The sequence below is a fragment of the Ambystoma mexicanum genome, chromosome 4p (assembly GCF_040938575.1).
Source record: "Ambystoma mexicanum isolate Mex_15411 chromosome 4p, UKY_AmexF1_1, whole genome shotgun sequence".
Classification (NCBI taxonomy): Eukaryota; Metazoa; Chordata; class Amphibia; order Caudata; family Ambystomatidae; genus Ambystoma; species Ambystoma mexicanum.
The window spans coordinates 1,103,030,411-1,103,051,614 of NC_090927.1; the positions used below are offsets into that span (position 1 = coordinate 1,103,030,411).

General features: G+C 43.6%; 1 protein-coding gene across 2 annotated transcripts in view; it reads right to left on the minus strand.

Moving 5' to 3' along the window:
* ADGB (androglobin) overlaps positions 1-21,204 on the minus strand; it is a 2,161,023-nt gene that overhangs the window by 642,694 nt on the left and 1,497,125 nt on the right. For both annotated transcript variants that reach the window (XM_069606692.1, XM_069606693.1), the window contains one exon: positions 19,520-19,673. In XM_069606692.1, the coding sequence (XP_069462793.1) occupies positions 19,520-19,673 (154 nt within the window). The remainder of the gene's footprint in view (positions 1-19,519; positions 19,674-21,204) is intronic.

Below are 21,204 nucleotides of genomic sequence, written 5' to 3' on the forward strand. Positions count from 1 at the left end.
GAAAGGCACAATGCAATACAAAATGGGGAGGGGGTGTAGATGGAAAACACACCTAGATTTGAAGTATTGAGAAAGGCACACAATGCAATTAAAGGGAAATATAGGGAGTGAGGCATAGGCAGAAGCAACAAAGGTTGACTTAAGGCTCAGCTAGGTACCGCTGGCTGGGCATCAGGTAGTTCAGAGCATAACTCACAGGTAGTCAGGAAAGATAAAGGCTGCAAATGAGGCACAGGTTTGTGGTGTAGATGGCTGCAAGCTGGTGAACAGTTCCATGATGTTGGAGATGGGGAAGGCAGCAGGTGATGTTGTGGGCAGGGTACCTCTGAGCCCTACCACAGCCCGGACAGGCTCAGACAGGTGGCTTTAGTGGTGGGCCTAGGTGAGGGGGCCAGCCAAGCCTGCCGGCTCCCTGATTGGCCTTTAGTGTCTGATGCTGGCCAATAAGGATCAAGGAGAAGCTGGCTGGTTAGGCATTGCATCGAACAAAGATGGCGTCGGCCATCTTGGAGATTACTGCCCCAATGGATTTTAACAGCACAACTGGGAGGCAAAGGAAATTAAAGGCTGCCTGTGTGCCTAATGGTGGTGAAAATAGAATGGATAATACTGCAGGCTTCCCGGGCTAATTTAGTGTTATTTGCTGCCCAAACAAGGTTGCAGCATACAGGCTCCGCAAATTGTCGGCATCCCAGGCCCAACAAGGCTTACCTGGGAATGAATCCTGTTGCGGCTAGGTAAGGGCTCTGGGGCTGCCTTGTGATTCAGAGGCTCTCCTGTGCTGCTGTATGCTCCTTCAATGGTGAGCGCAATGCCACCAGCCATCTCCAAAAAAAAAATCCACTTTGTGTGATGGTGATCTAGCAGAGACAGAGGGTTGGATTTGTGATAATGAAAGAGACTATTTATGTAGACCTAATCGTAGAATGGCCCTGTTCTATATTCTCCCGAAGGTACAAAAGAACCTGGGAAAACCTCCAGGGAGACCAACAGTCTCGGCTATTTGTTCTATACTAGAACCATTATCGACATATGTGGATATTTTCCTCAAACCACTGGTGGTGGAACCAAAGTCATCATCAAGGACACCACAGACATCATAAATGGTGTTGCAGGAAAGGCGATCACCACAGAAGACCTTTGATGTGGAATCCTTGTCTACCAACATACCCCAGCAAACAAGTCTTGCTGTTATTAAAGGGGCACTTAATAAAAGGGAGAAGAAGACAGGTATGGTGCCTGCGGAGTTCATCATCGACTGTGCAAGAAAAGCTTTCAATGAGAACTTTTTCTCTTTCAAACACAACATGTATAAACAAATAAAGGGAACCAGCGAGGGGGCAACATTTGCACCTCATCTGCCGAACTATCTACAATGAGACTAATCCCTTCACGGCCCAGATTTTGATGTGGCGGCGCTTCATAGATGACATCATAAGTATCTGGAGGGGGACAGAGGAAGAACTCCTCAGGTTCCATGAGTGGTTGAACACAAGAGATATCAATCTCAAATTCACCATTACGCACAGTAAAGTTGAAATAGCATTTTTGGATTTATGGATGAGGAAACAGAGTGGACAACTCATCACCACCTTATATAAGAAGCCTACAGATCGCAAGAGCGTACTTCATTTCGACAGCTACCACCCACAAAGTATGAAAGAGAGTCTCCCGTTTGGACAATTTCTGAGGGCCAGAAGTAATTGCACTAGCAAAGCAGATTTTGCGATGGAAGCTAAGACCTTAGAAGCTGAACTCCAAAAGCAAGGCTATCCCAAGAAACTGACCAAACAATGCAAAAATAGGACAACCAACATCCCCAGAGAAGTATGTCTGACTTAACAGAAAAGAGAGAAACAGGAAAGAATTGTATGTGTTACCACTTTTAGTCCCCTGCGCAACTTCCTAAGAAGAGAAGTGCGCAAGAACTGCCACTCAAGCACACATGCAGAATGACAGAATGGCGACGTCATGTTGAGGCTGTCTAAAGAGTGTCAAAAAAAGGGGTTGAAATGGACCAAAGCCTTGCCCCTGGTTTTGTTTGCCATGTGAAGTAACCCCTGTAAACACAAATTGTCTGCTCATGAAGTCCTCACTGGTCACCCTCAGAGTGGGAACTGCACCCCCAGCAGTTGCCCACATTCAAAGTCTGTCATTAGAGAATTAAACCTTGATTAAATATTTTCACATGTTTATTAAAACTGTTCTATTGCTTCATGCCCAAGTCCATGATGATCTGCCTAAACCAGCTACTGAACCTTGCCATCCTCTACAGCGAGGACACTGGATCCTGGTGAAGGTCCACCAGGGAAAGACTGCGCTTCAGCCAAGGTGGTGCGGACCATTTCCAGTTCTGCTAACAACAATTGCTGCCATTAAGTGTGCATGCAGGGATCCTGGCTTGGATCCATGCATTGCACTGCTGCAAAGTTTCCGCCCCAGCTGACGATATCACCTCTGCGTCCACCGATCTTCCTCTGGTTGGCTCCAGTTCTACCACCACCACCAACACCACCACCACCAGCAGTGATGTCTAATATTGTTTGCCAATGTCAGACTCTACCACTTTTCCTGGAACAGAGCAGTCAGTATAAGAAGGCGAGGGCACAACCCTCTGTCAGTCAATATGTTTAACTGCTGAATCACAATCCGCAGCTTCTGAATCTTTTTCACACAGTGAGATGTCTGCTGGAGCTACTGCTAAGGCTACTTCATCAGGCGGTCGTAGTTCTGGAAAGAACAACCTCAATTCAGGCCCCACTGTTGGTGTACCATCTTCAGTGTCTGACCCCTCTGGACCTCACAACTCAACCTGCAAAGGGTAAGCTTTGTGATCCCGTGGAAAGGTACCAGAGAGTCAGTAGTTCTGAACAAAGTGGCAACTGGCCAAGTCACTCGTCCCTGGATCTGTCTCCTCAACAGCAATGAATACCCCTGAGATGTGAGTGCTCTGGCAAAGAGTAGTGGCCACTACTGTTGATTCACCAGCATCTGCAGGTTATGGCCCCTGCTGCTATCATCTGTTGGTAATTCTTTTTGTTACAATGACCATTATATTCGTTTGGCTCTGGGATCTTAGATATTTGTAGAATGAACTCTTAGGTGGAACTCCCGATCAACAACTGTGAATCTCAGATTTCTTTGTCCAGTACCTGAGTCTTGGTGGAATTTTGAAACACAGATACATACTTTGCTGCATCTTCATAGAGTCTAAACAGTTTGAACTCGAAGTTTGGTCCAGCTGATTTCCTTTGCCCATGTCCTGCAACTTACGTGTTTTGATTAACTAAATCAAACCTAATCTGCAAGCTATGAACTTTTGTGCTGAATAATACAAGGTCTCGGGAGGATAGCTCAGGGGCAACGTGCTCGTCTTGGAAGCAAAACAACACGAAGCAACACAGGTTCGAACCCTGGGTCCGCGCTTAGAAACCTCTAGGTATTAAGCTTGTTATAAATAACATATCATATAATACATCCTGATTTCAGCATGATCACGATCTCCAGTGGCGTCTCCTCCAGCTCCTGGTCAGTCTTCTTGGCAGTATGCATGCCCTGTCACAACAGCAGAGATCTATCTTAAGGTATTTTATCAGATAATAAAATCTCTAATAGGCAAAGTCTGTTATGGGCAAAGGTTATGTAGACTTGGCATTTGCATAAATGAAATGGAAATACAATTGGTGATGTACCTAGTCATCCAACAGGACAGAGAGGGTCAAGTGATTCCACTATTGACTATATATTTTTCTCTGAATCATTCTTGTTAGGCATCCAGTCTTTAGTGGTAAAATAGACCTCTGCCAACTGACCACGCATGTCTATTGCTTTACTTTCATCTATCCCTAAGCTATACTCCAGTAAGTGATGCCCATAGAATGGCCACTACTACTAATCAGAAAAACTGCATATACTGCTATAAAGTTATGATCGATAAATGTAACACTATTGTGAAGCCTCCTTTAGGCAAGCATTATCGGCAGTGTATGAAGATATAGACTCTGGGTCATTTACGGTTATATCTGCAGCAATCTCTCGGTGTTTATTGACAAATGCTCCCCGATAGATCGGTGATATTGTGCAAGCTTTCATGTATATGATGGTGTAGTGCATCATCATCAACTTTATTGAGCCATATGGCCATTAAAGTTCATCATAACACATAAATTAATAATTACAATAACACGTTGCAATCCAACCTTTTCCAAAAAATAGAGAAATGGTGCCCAAGGCCCCATGGCCTATCCCAAAGTCAACCACCCATACTTCAATTATACACCAATCAATTGGCCAAATTAACAGATTCACCTCCTCCATTGATAGTTCCTCTGAGCCTTATCCCCAAGGGAATTGTGTTAGCACCAGAAAGCAATGGTTTCTGGAACTTGGTTTCAGGGGTGTGCGCATTGGAGTAATAGGCAAGTGGAATGATTTGAATCCTGCATAAATGGGCGCATGGCAACACTCAATATGCCATTGGCCACTGTTTGGTCTTTCAGTTCAATACTTATTGAGTCATATGGTGTAGTAAATGTAGTAAAAGATAGGAAGACGGTCTTAAGAAGGTCCCTCAGAAATTTTAAATCTGACATAACGTTATCAGAATATGCTACGTTTTCTAGACTTAAATCCTGTAAACAACAATATAGAAATTGGCTAAAAAGGTATGGAATGTATCTTGATATTACAGATAGCCAATGCATGTTGACAATAGTGAACAAGTTCAATTCTCATATTTTTGGGAAATGTGTTAACAATGATTATATAAATCAAAATAACCCGACTTCTGCACTAAATAATGCTATCTCTGAAGCATTCTAGAATAAATACCTTACTGAGAAGTTTGGGCGTTCCAGTTTAACATCGCTATTTTTTTTTCTAAATTCACTGTGCCCTTGGAATAGACGACTCTATATTGAATTGAAAATAAAAAAGTGTGAAGACATCCTGAGCAATATGACCTGATGGTCTACCAAACCTATTCATGAAGAGAGCCCCTTCATTATGTGCCGATATTTTGTTTAAACTCTTTTCAAATATTGCATTCTCTGGGACTTTACCATATTAATGGTGAGTATGCTTTATTGTCCTGATATTTTAAAAAGGTTATCCACAATGATCCAGGTAACTACCTTCCAATACATGCTTTTAGATCCTACTTCAAAATGTTTTGCACCTTTACTATTTGATGATCTACACAGCCGGTCTCAATAAATTGGACGCCCTTTGAAATTGCAAACAGCATTCCACAAACATTGTGGGACATCTTTGAATGGTCTGATAATCCATTTAATGGAGGACCAGGCACCTACTAAAAATGGCTTGTGTTGATCTTTCATGTGCCTTTGAATGTGTGGACCGCCCAGTGATGTGGAATAAATCAAACAAATGGGGACTTCCTCAGGGGAATTTGAAAATATCAGTGTTACTACATATGGAAATATCAGTTTAAACAAGATCGAACAATGAGAGGTATTTGGGTGAACAGATCCAGACGATTGTAGATGTTTGACAGGGCTGTGTCCTTGCTACCTGTTCATTTAATCTTTATTTGTCAGATCTTGAGAATGACCAATCAAATCGAATTCGTTTTCCACCCAAATCTATCATATTCAGATAACAATCCTGTTATTTACGGATGGTATCATTTGATTGGATAGAATTCAGATCAGTCTGCAACATGGCCTTGACTGTTTGAATCATTATCTAAGGAAGAACAATTTAAGGTTAAAAGTGTTGAAATCCTATGTTTTTATTACTTCAAACTCAGACGTAAGTAGTCTATCACTTATATGTTCAGGTTATTTTATGTATGATAAGCTGGGGTCTTTTGATATATGTGCCAGATTTAAAAAAAGAGCTGACCCATTTATATGCTCGAATGAAGAAAATGTTCTTGAAACATCGTAAATGTACTCAAATTTCTTTAAGGAAATTCTATTAAGGTCAAGTAAAGCTGTCAATTTTAGATGGACCCGAGATACATCATTTAGATTGGAAAAAAATGAATGTCATAGAAGGGGCTTTTTGGAAAAGATTTTTGGGTCTGCCATCGTCATTTTTTTTGGTCCTATTTACGCATGAGCTGGGCCTCCAATCTTGGAGGTCATATGTAAACTGGAGGAAATTAAAACTATTTTAGTAAATCTTGGACCCTCCTGATTTATAGAACTAAAGGTTGTTATGGTCTCAAGACAAATTTCACTGTAAAATATTTTTGTAAATAAATGCGATGAGCTTTTATTAGATCTTAATTCATTATTAGAGAATCCAGACAGTATTAAAAAGAAAATTAAATCTACAGAATGGTGAGGGACCAAGACCTAATTGGTAAGTAGAGACTCAATACTGAGTATGGAAAATTGCATAGAAATTTTAATTATCTACGAAAGTGCCTGGTCAAATTTCCTGACCCCTTTTTTCACCACATCTTTATGAGATTTCGATTTAATCTTTTAGGGGATCTCCAGAGATGAGGGCCCCATTAGAGCTATTGCACCTGAGAATAAGTTGTGAACTCTGTTTAGAGGTTAAGTCACCAGAAACGTTAAACCATATTTTATCTTCTATAGCGCCACTTATAATTTGTGATCTATGTTGTTTAGGAAATTTATTAAAAAAACAGGGAAACTAGAAAGCGATGCATTTTAGAATAGATTGATGAATGGATATCAGACGTTATTAATTATCATACTAGTCCACTGCCTAATAGCTACACATGCCCTTATAAAGAAAACTAAAACTCTTAATAGCTGATTATGTTATGTATAGTGTATCTGTGAATGTTTTACTTCATATATATGATGAATTGTTGATTATTTTAGAATTGTATTGATAGATCTGATATATTTTTCTATTTATATACATTGTCTTAAAGTGTGAATGAACTATAAGCACACAAAAATAACATATCATGCCTGTATTATCAAATACGGCCAGTAGAAAATGGCATGCCACAGTAATCAATGGATACACTGGCTGCAATAAAATTCCAGTCTACCACATCAGAACATTTATCGTGCCTGCTCAATCAAAGACACTCAGTAATAATGAAGCTGTCATGGCATCATTTTTTTTTACTGGGCATCTTTGATTTTACCGTTCCGCATCCCGATCTGCACACCACCACACAAATCCACGCAACAATCATTCGCTCATGCACAGAGCATTCACTCGCGCATCCATACACCATACACTTGCTCATTCATATGTGCACCCATCACCATACACTCACTCATTTATTCACACATGCACACATACATATAAATGCATTCTTCTTGCCTTTAGTCCAAGTCCGGACTCTGCTCTTCTCCGGGAGCAGGCATGACAGGAAACACTGAAGCCCTCCACCTGCCATGCGACACAAAGGGCTTCCTGGTTTCTGCAAATGCACGCAGGAGCCGGAGTGTCTCCATGTTTCTTCTTTAGACCATCTGAATGAGCAGGGAGGCATGGGAGCAACCCCAACACATTCAGAGGTACAGTTCGCCAGCGTGCATCCCCAATGACCATTCAAGACTGGGGAAGCAAAACGACCAGCAACTGTGCATGGCCCACTGGACGTGCACTCTGGGGAACAGAAACTGTCAAAGGGAAACCAAGTTTCCCTTTGGCCATTTAAGTCAGCCCAGGAGCGCTCCCTCAGCTGCAGAAAGTAGCTGGAGAATGCTCAGTGTTTACAATCAGCTTTTCCATAATGGGCGATGGTAATGGCGGGTCGGAGCCCCCTGGCAATTATGGACAGCTCGCCACTGACCAAATATGGGAATCCACAATAAGGTCAGAACATGTCGCCATTGCTTATGATCCAATGAATTTAGTTTGTTCGTTCATCGTTAATACTTACAATTTTAGGTAAAAAGACTTTGCTGGCTACTTACCTTATTACCACATTTATGGGTGAGATATGATTCTCAGTTAAAGTGTTGTCAGTCAGTGACTGTTGAGGAAAGTACCAAGGCTACATGATTCAACATAAGCAGCAGCTGAAGTAAGTCTACAAACTGCCCAGAGAGACCATCAAAACAAACACGAATCAGAGGTACCACTGGTGAATCAGGCATTCATATCGTCTGCCTAGGAAGAGCCATCACCACCACCTTGGCCATCAACGTTTGGGGTTAGGGAGTAGGCTTAGTGGATCAGTTACCCAAGAATCTGGCAGTTGAGGTCACAGATTGCCTTGCAACAACCACCTCCTCCACAAGGTTTGACCTAAACAGTTTCCCACAACTTCAGTACTACATGAAAAGGCTGAAATATTCATCAGTAGAAGTGAAAGCAATGGACATCCTCAAGAGGACAAAGGTACTTAAAGTAGAATCTAAGTCATATGATTTTTGGACTCTGTATTAAATTGTAGTAATCTAATAACTCAATTGTCCAGGACAGTCTTGTTTATGCCCGAAAGTTGTCTTCAATGCAGCTTGCCAACAACAGTATCAGAGGTGTATAGAGACAAGAAATTCAAACAATCCCTCAACCCAAAATGGTTGATGCATCTGAGGTCATAGGCCCTGTGACAGTAGACATTGAACCTATACCACGAAAAAAGGCAAGGAGAAAAATCCAGCCACAGACCCGGACATAAGATTCCCTGGCACAAAAGTGTATTCAATCATGTAGGATCTGCACAAAATTGTACCTGTTGCTGACACTGATCTGTGTCTGTTAAATTCATTCCCCCACATGGAATGCATCTGAAATCTCATTGTACTTTAGCTTAGTGTATAACATCACCTTCTATGGGGAGTCAGAAGAAGGACACAGACTCTTGGAGGATATTTTTTGCCATGCGTTTATTTAACAATAAAAAGAAGGCCTATCTTTCCCTATCACTATGGGGTGTGTGAAGGAACCATTAATGAGACACAGACAATGCACTGCAAGTTTGGGCTACAAACCTTTATTAAAATAAAGGTTGGAAAAAGGCACATCTTGCCCTAAGCTAAGGTGGGAGTTTTCTACCTAAATAAAACAATAGTGTAGGGATGTCAGCCTCAAAATGAAATGTGTTAACATAAAAGTTCTGAGCTTTTTCCAGCTCTTTGTCAAAAGGTTTCGCATCCCCAAGGTTCAAATAGTTCACAGTTCAAACAAGCGGTTCCCTTCAACAAGGTTTCAAGTATTTCAACAGTTTCAACACAACACAATTCCTTGGGATCCTTCCCAGCTCTTCTGTCTTGGTTTTCTTTCCCCAATGTCATAGAATTCAACTCCTTACTTTCAACTCACACAAAGTTTCCTTTTAGAATCAACCACAAGCTTCTTACTTGTGCTTTAAGTGGCTTTTCCATAAAGGGGGGTGTATTCGTTCTAGGTGCAGTTGTTGGACCATGCGGTCCACCCATCACAGGTAACGCAACCGACACATCTCACTTGCTTCTTCTTCATAGGCACATTGTCACTTTCTCATCTCTAGAGTGGTGTTTTAACTTCAGCTCGTAATGATCTTTACCGTAGCTTGTTTTGCCACCATTTGCTTGTTGCACTTTCTCACACTATCATGGCCCGTGCAATGCTTGTTCTCTCAAGCTACAGAGTTCACAATTATATCCTTGTGGCTCTTGCCAATGCTTGCACAGTTCCTTTAACGCGTGTGATTCGGCAAAACAACTTCCATTCATAACGGTATTCAACCATGCTTGCTTTCATTTAAATCGGTATTCAAAGTACTTGCTTCCATGTTAATCGGTATTTAATATAATTGTTTTCATCAAAGTGCTTGCTTTCCTATAAATCAGTATTCAAAATACTTGCTTATAAGACTTACATGCTCGCCTGCTGTCCCGGTCACCCCTTCTCCAGGCAGACGCACCGGTCGGTGCTTACGGCATTCCAGCGAGGCTTCCGGCTGTAGCAAACTCCCTCTTTTATGCAGCTCCTCGTTTTGCCTCTGCAGCGGCTCTCCGTGGCTCTGCTCCCACCAATGATGCGTCTCTCGCAGCTTGGTCTCGAGTGGCAGCTTCACCTGCTTATGCCAGTTTCTATTCTGTACTCGGCTACCGGCCTCCAGATTCCTTTAGCTGCGCTTCCTGCTGCATGTACTACGCATAGTCTCTGGTTCCTCCAACACTCTGTCTGCCACGCCGCCTTCCCGGAGAGGTCTGCTCTCGCACAATATTCCGGATACCTGCTTGCACAGCTGCCTCCATGTTCTTCAATCTTCCTGCTTTTAAACCTCCTGCCAGAAAGATTGGTCACAAAATGACTAGGGCGTTCATTGCTGGTTCGGGTGTTCTGTTATTATTCTTGGTTGTCTCCTCCTCATACCAGTACCTAACTGGTGTTTGTCTGTGTATGTATCAATACAGAGAGGCTGTGTGTTCCCAGTTGTTCTCTTCCTTGTCCCAGTATATAATTGGTGTGTTTTAGGGGATGGTTTGCAGAAAAAGGAGGGAAGGGATTGACAACAGCCTATAAAGGCTTGGGGTACATTGGAGCCATGGTGAAAGGGAATTGTCTCAGCTAAGGGTGCCTGATCCCCACTCCCCAAGTCTCCTCCACACAGGTGAGACTCCCTCGCACATCCACCCCCAGGGTCAGGATCCAATAGCGATGGCCTTTCCCTGGCCACCCAGGAGGAGGATACATTGGGGAATTAAGTGAGGATCCCATCAGATTCCTCATAGGTGTTCCCTGCCTACTGTACTAACAAAGGTGCTCCTCAGTCGTGAATAAATGTCCAAAAGAATCGGTCCGCTGTCCAAAACTAACCTAACTGACCCTACCACTATTTACATCAACTACAGTCAGGAGAATGAATCCCTTCTTCTGGTAGTTGTGCTTTTGCCCTTACGTTCCCTTCTTTCCAGAGATAGGAACAATATACAATCTTTAAAAAGTCTCTCGTTATTAGGTCCTTCAACTCCTTTAGGGGATTGATTATCTTTTTCTCCTCTTTGTTAGGGTTCTTTCTTGCTATTTTCAGAATCCTTCTCTCTTTATTATCTGAGTCTGAATGTACTTGTATAGTGTCCTTTTCTCTGGGTTTTTTGTTGTCCAAATGCTTATGGCTTTTGTTTCCCATAAAGTTTTGTTTTGTATATATGATATGATATGATTTGGTATTTATAACTTACCTTTACACAAATGTTTCTAGGCACCACAATAAGGGGAGACAGAGGGATGACCTGACAAACAATCTTACTAGGCCGTCACACATTCAGATTGTGCAAGTGCAACGAGAAGTGCAGGGGAGAGAGGGTGGGGAGAAGTGCAGGGTACGAGGGGGAGGGAAGTCAGGGCAGCAGGGAGGAAGGACAGGGACTGCAGAGGACTACACAGGTGCAATCCCAGACCTGAAGTGCTAGATAGGCCAGAAGGCAGTGCAGGGTGACTGGTCAAAGGGGACGAAGGGTGTGTGGTCCAAGTCAGACTCTGAGGGCAACCACGTCACCTGTCAGGGTGAGCAGACGGGTAGATTAGCAGGGAGAGGGAGAGAGAAAGAAGAAGAGAAGAGGAAGGTCTTGAGGAGCTTCCGGAAAACTTCAAGCTCAAGTCTGAGAGGGGCAGGGAGGCCATTCCAGAGGGAGGCACCTGCCTGGAGAGAACCAGACCTCTGGAGACAAGTGAGCTTTTGGGGAAGGTTTATCTTAGAGACCTCTCCAGTCTTTAGCTCCCAAGTGTCTCAATTTATTATGTTCCATGCTCTCGGCCTCACTCTAGGTTGTGCGGAGCGGTAAAAATGTGGCAGTAATGCTATTACTGCCGCATTACCACTCCACCCCCGAGTTTGGGGGAACTTCGGAGCATTCACCTACAGCTTTGACCCGGAGGTGAATGCACCAACGTTCCACCCATTTATGGTGCAATTACTGCTGCACAATTACCGCTGCAAAATTACTGCTACATTAATTGCACCGACAATGCCCCATTGATTCCCATGGACTCAGACAAAATGCGGATTTACCCCACCACTGAAACCTGTGATTAAAGCGCTAATAGCGCCGGACCAAGTTGCGGTAACGCCAATTGCTTTGGGTCGCATCCCAGGATGCCACCCAACTTGTAATGAGCCCCCCTCTGTCTCTTGGATATTGATTGATCTTCCCCTTTTCCCAAGGTATCAACACTCCAAGTCTATTCCTTTCACTCATGGGGCTTTCTGTATTTCTCATTATCACAGAGATATAGTTCAACGTTATCAACTTGTTTTCCACACTTACGTCATTTGTACTGGCACGAGTTTCGTTGCTGTTGGCTTTCCAGTATTCCTGTTCTCCCTGTTACTTTCAGTATTGTAGAGGGAACGTCTCAAGTGCCCATAGGTACTTGGGATCTTGTCCTTCCTTCGGTTTGCTTCTCGATTTGCTTTCCACAATGTCCGCTTTGTGTGCGTTTCTCCTGTTTGGCTTCTCGATACCGCTGCGGGTAATTGTTTGGTGCTTGCTCTCTGAGGTGATGTCAGCGTTGTTGAGAGTGCAGACTGCCCCCCATGAATGCTTTGTGGTCACGCCACCACTGAGCTCTCTGGTTCAGCCATCTTGGCTCCGAAGTTCCTGACACGCCGAGCTTCCAGCATGTCCTGCTTCAGATCGAAGCAGTTCTGAACTTCATTGGCTTTGCCGCCCATGTCATCTCTGCCTCCTTCAGGTGTTCTCCGTAGAGGGCGCTTCCCCTGTCTGTCTCTGCCTTTCTCTCTTTCTCCGCCTCCCCTTTGTCATCTCTTCCCTCTTCAAAGTAGTCATCACAGTCCATTGGAGATTGTGATTTAAAGCGACAGCTGCTATTTGTTTAAGATACCTCTATACATTCACTTTATCTTCGCCCCATGTCATGCAACTTTTAATGATTTGGTACACTAGATAGTTCCATATAGGCCATCACATGGAGGGCCTCACAGAGTTCTTCACAGGAACAGTAGTCCTTGTCCCCAAAGGGTGAGTCTCTCCCAGGGAGCTCCCACTTGCCTTGAGCCCTAGGGAGGGTGTTGCAGAGCAGGCTCACCTCTCTAGACCCACGGAGGGGCTTCCCCTTAGGGAGTAGGGACTAATTCCCTTAATTCATCACACTTCTTGATCTGTTATATTAAGTTATTTTGGTTCTTTGGAACATACTTGTTCATTGAGGGAGACACTAAGCACTATCCAGGATTTCCTAGGGGTGGTACCAATCTACTCAGACATCCACCAAAGCAAGATAAAAAACAACTTCTCTTACAGTCCAAAAATGGAGCAGTTGGTTCTCGGTTACGTAGGAATACTATCTCCGACTTGCTAATCTGTACTGCTTTTGTAAATAAGGATTTGGTTAGCGCTGTACAAGATTCATGGAAAGAAAACTACTGTGGCGTGCCTAGCAATGACAGACTTGTGCGCTATGTACTTTTCCTTAGTCTCCAAGTGCAATCTCTATTTCGTTTATTATTTCATATAATGTAGCCCATTAAGGCTTTTTATACACAACAAGATCCAATAAATACATTTAAAACTGTCACATATAAAAAGAAAAGCAGAAAACAACATAAAATGACAAAATGAACCCAGTCAAACTACATACATATCATATGAATAAATTAATATGTACATAAAAACGACCACATATACAGAACCATTTCAATTCGCCTAAAGTAATTATAATAGATCCTGATAAACATCCTCAATTGTTCCCCGCAGTTTAAATTAAGTTGACATCATCACCTTCTAGAAACTTGTGTCACACCACCAACTATGATCCTGATTACTAGGCCATTAGACAAATATCACTAATGTCATTAAGGGCCAAACAGTCAGTCAACAAGTGCTTACAAGATTCACATAAATTGCAACCACATAGTCTGCGGTCTCTTCTGTCAAATCTCCCTCTTAGAGCCCCACCCAGTGAACCAATACAACATTCTTGATTAAATTTGATGCACATGTATTTCCTAACAACAGAATTATGGGGATAGGCAAAAAGATAGCCGTTGTTTTCAGAGCACCTTTGAAGATGGGCAATAAACACACCAGTTGAACTCTTAGCTACAAGATCAGTAAATGATTGTTCCATATCACCAATAACGCTTTCTTCAATCGACTTCAGTTTTAAGCATGGATTACAACCAAGTTCAATGCCCAACTTTTTGATTACATTCGCTTGCACCTACATTCAAGGAACGCAGGCTTGGATTTCTAGATCCAGCCCGCGTTCCGAGCTTCCTGATTGGCTGCCTCCCACAAGAAGGGTGCTAATAATACTTAGCGAGTTTTCTGTACTGCAGCAAGTTATTCAATGAAGTCTGAAGTTCCTGTAAGGTCTAGAATTACTAGGTCATCAGCATAGCCAAGCCACATGATCTTAGTGGTAACCAGTCTTGCAGGAAGCATAGCATTCTGGCCTAAATATGATTGCAGCCACAATGCAGCCTTGTTTCAGTCCCACGTATGTATCGATATTGTAAAGACTGGAAGGGGGTATCTGTACTTTTGTCCAATATATGGTTAGCAGAGAGGTACAGAGCATCCCAGTCAAGGTTCTCTAAGGGTGGCTAAGGACGAGCAAACAAGGCTGCTTCTCAAGGGAGATGATGCAGGCTGGTTCTTAGGTACAGTGAATCCCCAGGCTCCCCACAGTGGAATGGCCACACACTATGTCAGGTGATAACACAGTTGTTTTTATTAAAGAATAAAAAGTCAGTTAGGTATATACAAATAAATAAGACTCACTTTGTCCTAGACATCTAATCAGGGAACTTGACCTAATATATACAGTTCTATGTGGTAACACGGTTACCTTTAAATTCAGTTATAATGCACCAACTGCTGACATTTATTAAAACACATTTAAACCATTAGGCAAGGGATAACCTCAAACATCAAGGTAGAAAGACAGGCAATACTTAACAGAGGCAGAATGCTTTCTTTAGTGTAAAAATGCAATACTTGGGCACCCTATAAGGAAAGGTTAAGGTTTACTTTACTTATGTTGTATACTACAGCCCAGTCCTATTATGTTCATTAATAATTTTTTTCCACAGGTCTCACCACCCCCAAAGTACCTGGGAAACCACATGAGATAAGGATCCAAGATGAAAATGGGACCCCTGGATGAATACTGAGGATGGAAGATGCTCTTCCTCGTCACAGTACCTTGGGTGCCTTGGAAGGGGAAGTGGTGGAGGTACTCTGCTTTACTCAAGGATTCCCCTCAAGGATGGACCCCCTTTGGAAAAAGGTGTCGCTGGGACATCTGTGTCAAGCTTGAGCAGGGAACTAAGCAGTGTTGGAAAGGCAGCAATGCAGGTCTGTTGCAGTGGTCTCCGTTGTGGGTTGCTAGACCAGCTGTGGAGTTCCCACGAAAATGAAACTTGCTGTGAACTTTGACAAGGCTTAGATGATGAAGATAAGTCCCTGGCTGAACACTGATGACTTTCGGTGGCGACGGGTGCAGTGGTAGTAGTAGGTGTAAGGTTTTGGTATTTCGCGGATGGCCACCTTTCGTTTCTTCGGTGCTGCAGCAGCAGCACAGATGACAGGATGGCTTCTGGTGACTTGGACTCGAGCACTGAACTGCACTCCGGACCCTCACCAAGTCTGGACCTTCGGTACGCTTTCTTCAGTGTTTGGTGGTGGAAAACCCACCGGCTGTCACTCCTCTGCAGGCGGCAACTCACGATCTTCTCTGGTGCGCTAAAAGTGGACAGGTGTCATGGCTGCAGTACCACTTGAAGATTTTTTGCATTACTTGAAACTTTGAACTTTGACAGCTCCGGGCATCGAGCAGCATTATGCCAGGGTACTCCCTCTTCCGGGCGATACACAACAACCTGGCTTCCAGCGATCAAAAACACTCCTCTGGACCCTGGACAACGCAGGTTGACTTCTTGGACTCAAGATGTCCAGGCACTCCTCTTCTGAACCCATTAAGGTATCTCTTCAGGATGGCAGGCACACAGGACTGGCTTCCAGGACACTTCGGGTGAAGAGCATCAGTTGGAAGATGTCCTCTCGTAAGAAAGTGAAGAGGTCACCTCTCCAGGTCCTCTCTGGTTCAGTCCTCGAATCAGCAAAGCAGCTTTTGGATTGGATGAAGAATTGCAGCCACAGATTTCTTTTTCCAGCTGTATTCGGGCTACAAGCTTTTTGAGACCAGCTTTTGCTTTGACTTCGACCTTCAGCTTCTGACAAGGAGATAAGTGAGGGGTCCTTAGTTATCACAAATGTTGCCCATTCACTCAGGCCCAGCTAGGCTCAGCCAGCCAATCTCACAAAGTGCATTCTTGCAGCTACCAATCAGGCTCACAGGAATTCACACGATTCATCCAAAACCAGACACCCATAATACAGGATGTGGATTGGAGGCAACTCCCAACCTTTCAGAGCATTCACTGCATTTACTCAGTTTCAGGCAGGGCAGGCTCAGGCAGGACCAGAGGCATTGTGACACACAACCAAAACCAGACCCCCACAACACAGAAAGTGATTTAACTCCTCTGTCCAGTCAAGCAGGTCCCACCCCTGGGGTGTACCCACAACAGCAATCCCTGGGAAGGCTCCTACTAGTCTAGCAGGGGCAGCCCTAGTTGAATTTATGGGTCCTTGTGGTATCCCAGCAGTAATTCCAACGGTATACTGCCCAACTGAATTACTGTTACCACCACTTTGTCCGGCAGAATTACAGCCAGATTACAAGTGGTGGTGTAAGTCACCATTTTGTTTAGTCCATTGGACTCAAGGAGCTTTTTTAGCGGAATTACCGCAGCAGGATTCCCATGCTAATAACTTTTCCCACATCATCTTCTGACAAACTGAATCAAAGGTGGCCCTGTAGTCTACAAACATAGCCTACGTCATAGCACCCCGCACATGCCAGTCTCTATTTTACACAATGATCTTTCAGTTGCACATAAAAAATGCAGCTTAATGGCAGACTCACTGCTCATATCAAAAGAAAGGGTCTTGCACTGTTGATTTTACCATTTGATGAATATTGTAGCAGGACAGTAGTGAGATATTTCTAGGGTGGTTAGGGCGAGACCATTTTTGGGGCTAACCATTGAGATGTGAACATTGAAGGAACTGTTGCAAAGACATGGGAAAACATGACCATTCAAGCAGGTAGAGATTTAGAAATATGGACTTTATCTGGACCTCACAAGTAAAAGTACCTTAATAAGGGATTTCTTTTGGGTTAGAAAAATAGCAAACTCAAAACAGCCATAGGAACACGTCTCCCTAGCAGCCCTTTTCTATAAGGATTGTTTAAGTCTCTGGCCAGGAAGACTTAAATGGAAAGAAAGTCTCTCCCAGGTTTTCTTTCCTTGGTGACAATGAGCCCAGGCGTAAAGTTCCCCAAGGAACCTCAGTATACATCCCTTCTAGAAACAGGCTTCACGGGTCACTGTTTGGGTCCCTCCATCTGCCTGAAGTGTGGATGTGACCAATTTCAAATGTATAATTACATGGTGTCACAAAGGAAAGTTACTGACACAGTCTGCCTCTCTGGGTCTCTCTTCCATGTCATTAACAGTCTGTACCCTGCTCCGTCAGCTCACGTGCCGGGCCTGGGTAGATTTCGCCCTGCCAGCCACCAATTGAGCAACTCCTCTCTACCTCTCTAGTACTGGGAACACCTGTGAAGAAGTTTTAGGCTTCATGGTAGCAAGGTCCACAGTGTCTCCCAAAGGTAGGCTAGCAGAGGCTTTAGGTGCCTGGTCGGATTCTACTCTGCTTGCCACTCCAAGGAAAGTGGTCCTGCTAGCCTAGTCTGTATAACTTCCCTCCTTGACGAATCAACGTCTGGGAAGCTGCTTGTAAATCTGACCCCTTATGCTGGCTGTTGACTGTTGACTGTTGTTCTCCTTCCAGCACAAGCGTGTTCCCCCTCCCCCTTCTCTCAGAGAAATGGTATACAGCAGTTGTCTTATTTTTAGAAAGTCAATGTCCCTCTGCCTGTTGGACAATCCACTGTCTTTCTATCTTTTGTCCTGCCCTTTTTTAATCCTCCAAAAGCCTTTTTCCGTTGCCTCTTCTCACTTCTTTCTCCAGATGCTACCTCACTCTTGCTTTCTCTCTCCACCTTTCCCTTCTCCAGCCTATCTAGCTTGCTTCCCTCTTCAAGCTTCATCACTTATGACTTTGACTGCACTTTCCTTCTCTAACCTGTCAAACTCTTTCCTCTTCCTTGCTGTTCACCTCCGTCAACCTCTTCTGTGCTCTGCACATTCTTGATATTTCGCTTCTTCAACCTCTTCTGTACTTTCCCCTTCTGCTTGATGTTCTTCTCCTTCAATCACTTCTGTAACCTCCACTCCTCCTGCAGCAGCAATTCTCTCTGCACCTCCACTTTCAACACTCTCTCTGCATCTACACCTTCTCCTGTACCTTAAACTCTCTCTGCACCTTCAGGTCTCTCTGCTGCTTCAACCCCTCCTGCGCTACCACTTCCTCTTGCAATTACAGTTCTTTCTCCTGTCCCTTGACATCTTTCTGTACTTCTACCTCTCCATACCTGGCCACTCTGCTACTCCAAACACCCACACCTTTGGTATCTCTACCCGGCTTTTATAGAGCCTCTTTGACTTCCCTTGGGTTAGGCGTACGTCTACAACTTACATGTGCAAGTGGCAATTGTTTCTGCCTTGGGGTTGGTTATGTGATAAGACTTAGTATGTTTAAGGATTCTCCTGATGTGCACTTCGCTCTATGGACCAAGTCTTTAATGGGCTGGTTCGACATCTTGAAACTCTTTCTCCCATGCATGTGAAAAGAAACCACGTGAGGAGTTCTTGAAGGAGAGGTGGTTGAACTGGCAAACTGCTCTGTGACCTGCTGGTGGAATGTTGCGCCTGGAGGGGAGAGAAGTTAGGTTGGGTACTGAGGCTGGACAATTGCAAATTCCAAGTATCAATACATAATCTTCGTGGATCTGCAAGGACACAGTCTGTGGAAGTTAACTGCCTCCTGTGTTCGATTATTTAAAGGGTCATTAGAGGAAGGAGAATCAATGTGGCTGTCGCCTACACCAGGCTGCCATTTCTGTTGGGGCGGGGGGTGATAGGATCCTCGCAGGCCCAGCATCACATAGCGGAAGGTGGGCCCCAGCCCTGTTAGCTGCCCCACACACATCGGAGTGGCCAGGCATGGGACACTGTCACAGAATACAACATGAGTAATAGCGGGAAACAGTGTACAGAAAACCTTTAATTTACAAACTGATGGTTGGGTGCGAATATGAGTGCAGGCATGGCATATTTTCTACAAAAGCATTCTCTTTGAGCTGGCTGTTTTCAAACAGAGCCAAGTTTGCAAGAAAACAAGTGCATGGTTGCCCATTTTTGGAATTGCGTCATCTGCATATGCCAACCACACCTACAAGAATAGTCCAGAAACTATTTTCGCATTGACCCGGCAGTGCTCCAGCAAACTACTCGACTTCACCTCGTACTTTCGCTCGCCATACAGAATCGGCTCCTGTAACTATCTCAAATTTTGAATCGCCATCACTTAGCACTATGGTCTAAATAACTCCATGGCTATTATAAGTAGAAAAACTGTGCTGCTGCCAAGAATTTAGATAACATAATTCAAACAATACTTACCACATTCTTAGTATAGAAATAAGGTGCTACTTTGTGAAACACTGTAGGGATTTCTTTCAGTGTATCATTATCAATGACATGAAGAATGCAGTTGGGAATGGTGGTATATATTTTTGGTATTACCAGCATACCTTCGGCAACATGAAATGTTTCCCTAAAAAAACATGGAAAAAAATGAGTTAAAATGACTATTAAAGCAAACACAAGTTAATTGTTGCAGGTGGGTGTGGGGGAGCGCTGCGTAACTCCGCATTTAACTGCCAAAACACCCTCTGTTAACATTATATATATAGGGTCTTTAAATTGTGCCACAATTGATGCCTTTCTGCGACTTCTACTAGCTTTCAGAAAACATTTAAGAAACACATGGGTTGCAAGAGGAAAAAGGCAGAGTGAGGAGACTGGAAGACGACTAAGAACAGAGTGAGACAGTTTATATACTGTGGCGTGCTGTAGGAAGGAGTCAGACAAAGGGGTGGCATTTTGACTTGTATGTTCATTCAAATAATAATAAAAAAGACCTACCTTCCCTATTTCTAAACGGTTTTCCCTACCTAACTAAAGATAACTAGGGTGCTTGTCGTCAGGGTGGCTGACCAACTTTAAAACATTTTTTTTTTATTGTATATGGTTCAAAACAAAACATCATTAGAACTTTTACAGTTCTTACTGTTACGAAACGGTGCATATATATAAAAAGGAAACACAAAAGAAAAGTAAACATAAATTGATAATGTCTTTTCCCCTGAAAACCTTCCATAAAACAATGTCTCTGGATCATGAGGTCGCTGTGGGGAGGTCTCGACCACTCCGCCCGCCTGGGATCTTACTACTTTGCAGTTTACCCTTGTTACTATGGAATTATAACACCTTATGACCCTTTTAAGTTCTTCATGCCGAGAGTGCCCCACACTCTCTGTTGTCCTGGGGAGGTGGCTAGGCTTCATGTACACTACACTTCATGTTCCCTTTCACTCTAAATAAGCAGGTTCAGATTCTTCAGGATTTCCACCACCATTGCAGTTAGCTGTACTTCTGGACCTGAGATCATTCTCTCCCAGAAGTGTTCTGATCGGATTCCCTCCCCCCTATCCGTGAATCTTCTTAGCTTGCCCAGCCTCAAGGTCCAGGTCCCTTCGCACTCCATTAAAATGTGGCGGAGCGATTGTAGTCTTGGGTTGGCACAGACTTTACATAGTTTAACTGCCCTCTCCTCCTGTCTTCGTGTAGTCAGGATTTCCCCAGTAGGGAGAAGATTCAGTCTTGCCCGCAGAAAGTTAGATCTTACTCTTGGATCAGGGTACTTTTCTAAGTAGGGGCGAAGAGAGCCTACATTTTTTTCCGCCTTCAAGAACGCATTACATGGAGTTGAATTTCTCACCATGGCTATAGTTTCGATCCAATCCATGCGTTCTAAATCTCGTTTAACCTTGAGCGGGTTGGTAATCGGGGTCTCTAGATCCAACGCTATCCTATCCATCATAGAGCTTACCCTGCTTTCCAAACCCGTCAGGGTGCGATATTGTAAGCTTTTTAGATGTACTCTGATGTCTTCGTACAATGAGCCTCCAACTAATTATGTCTGTCCCCTGCACAAACTAACCTACTCTAGCCCTACCACTAAACAAACAATATAAACATAACACAGGACCAGGAGAATGACTCTGTTCTCCTGGTTCAAATGG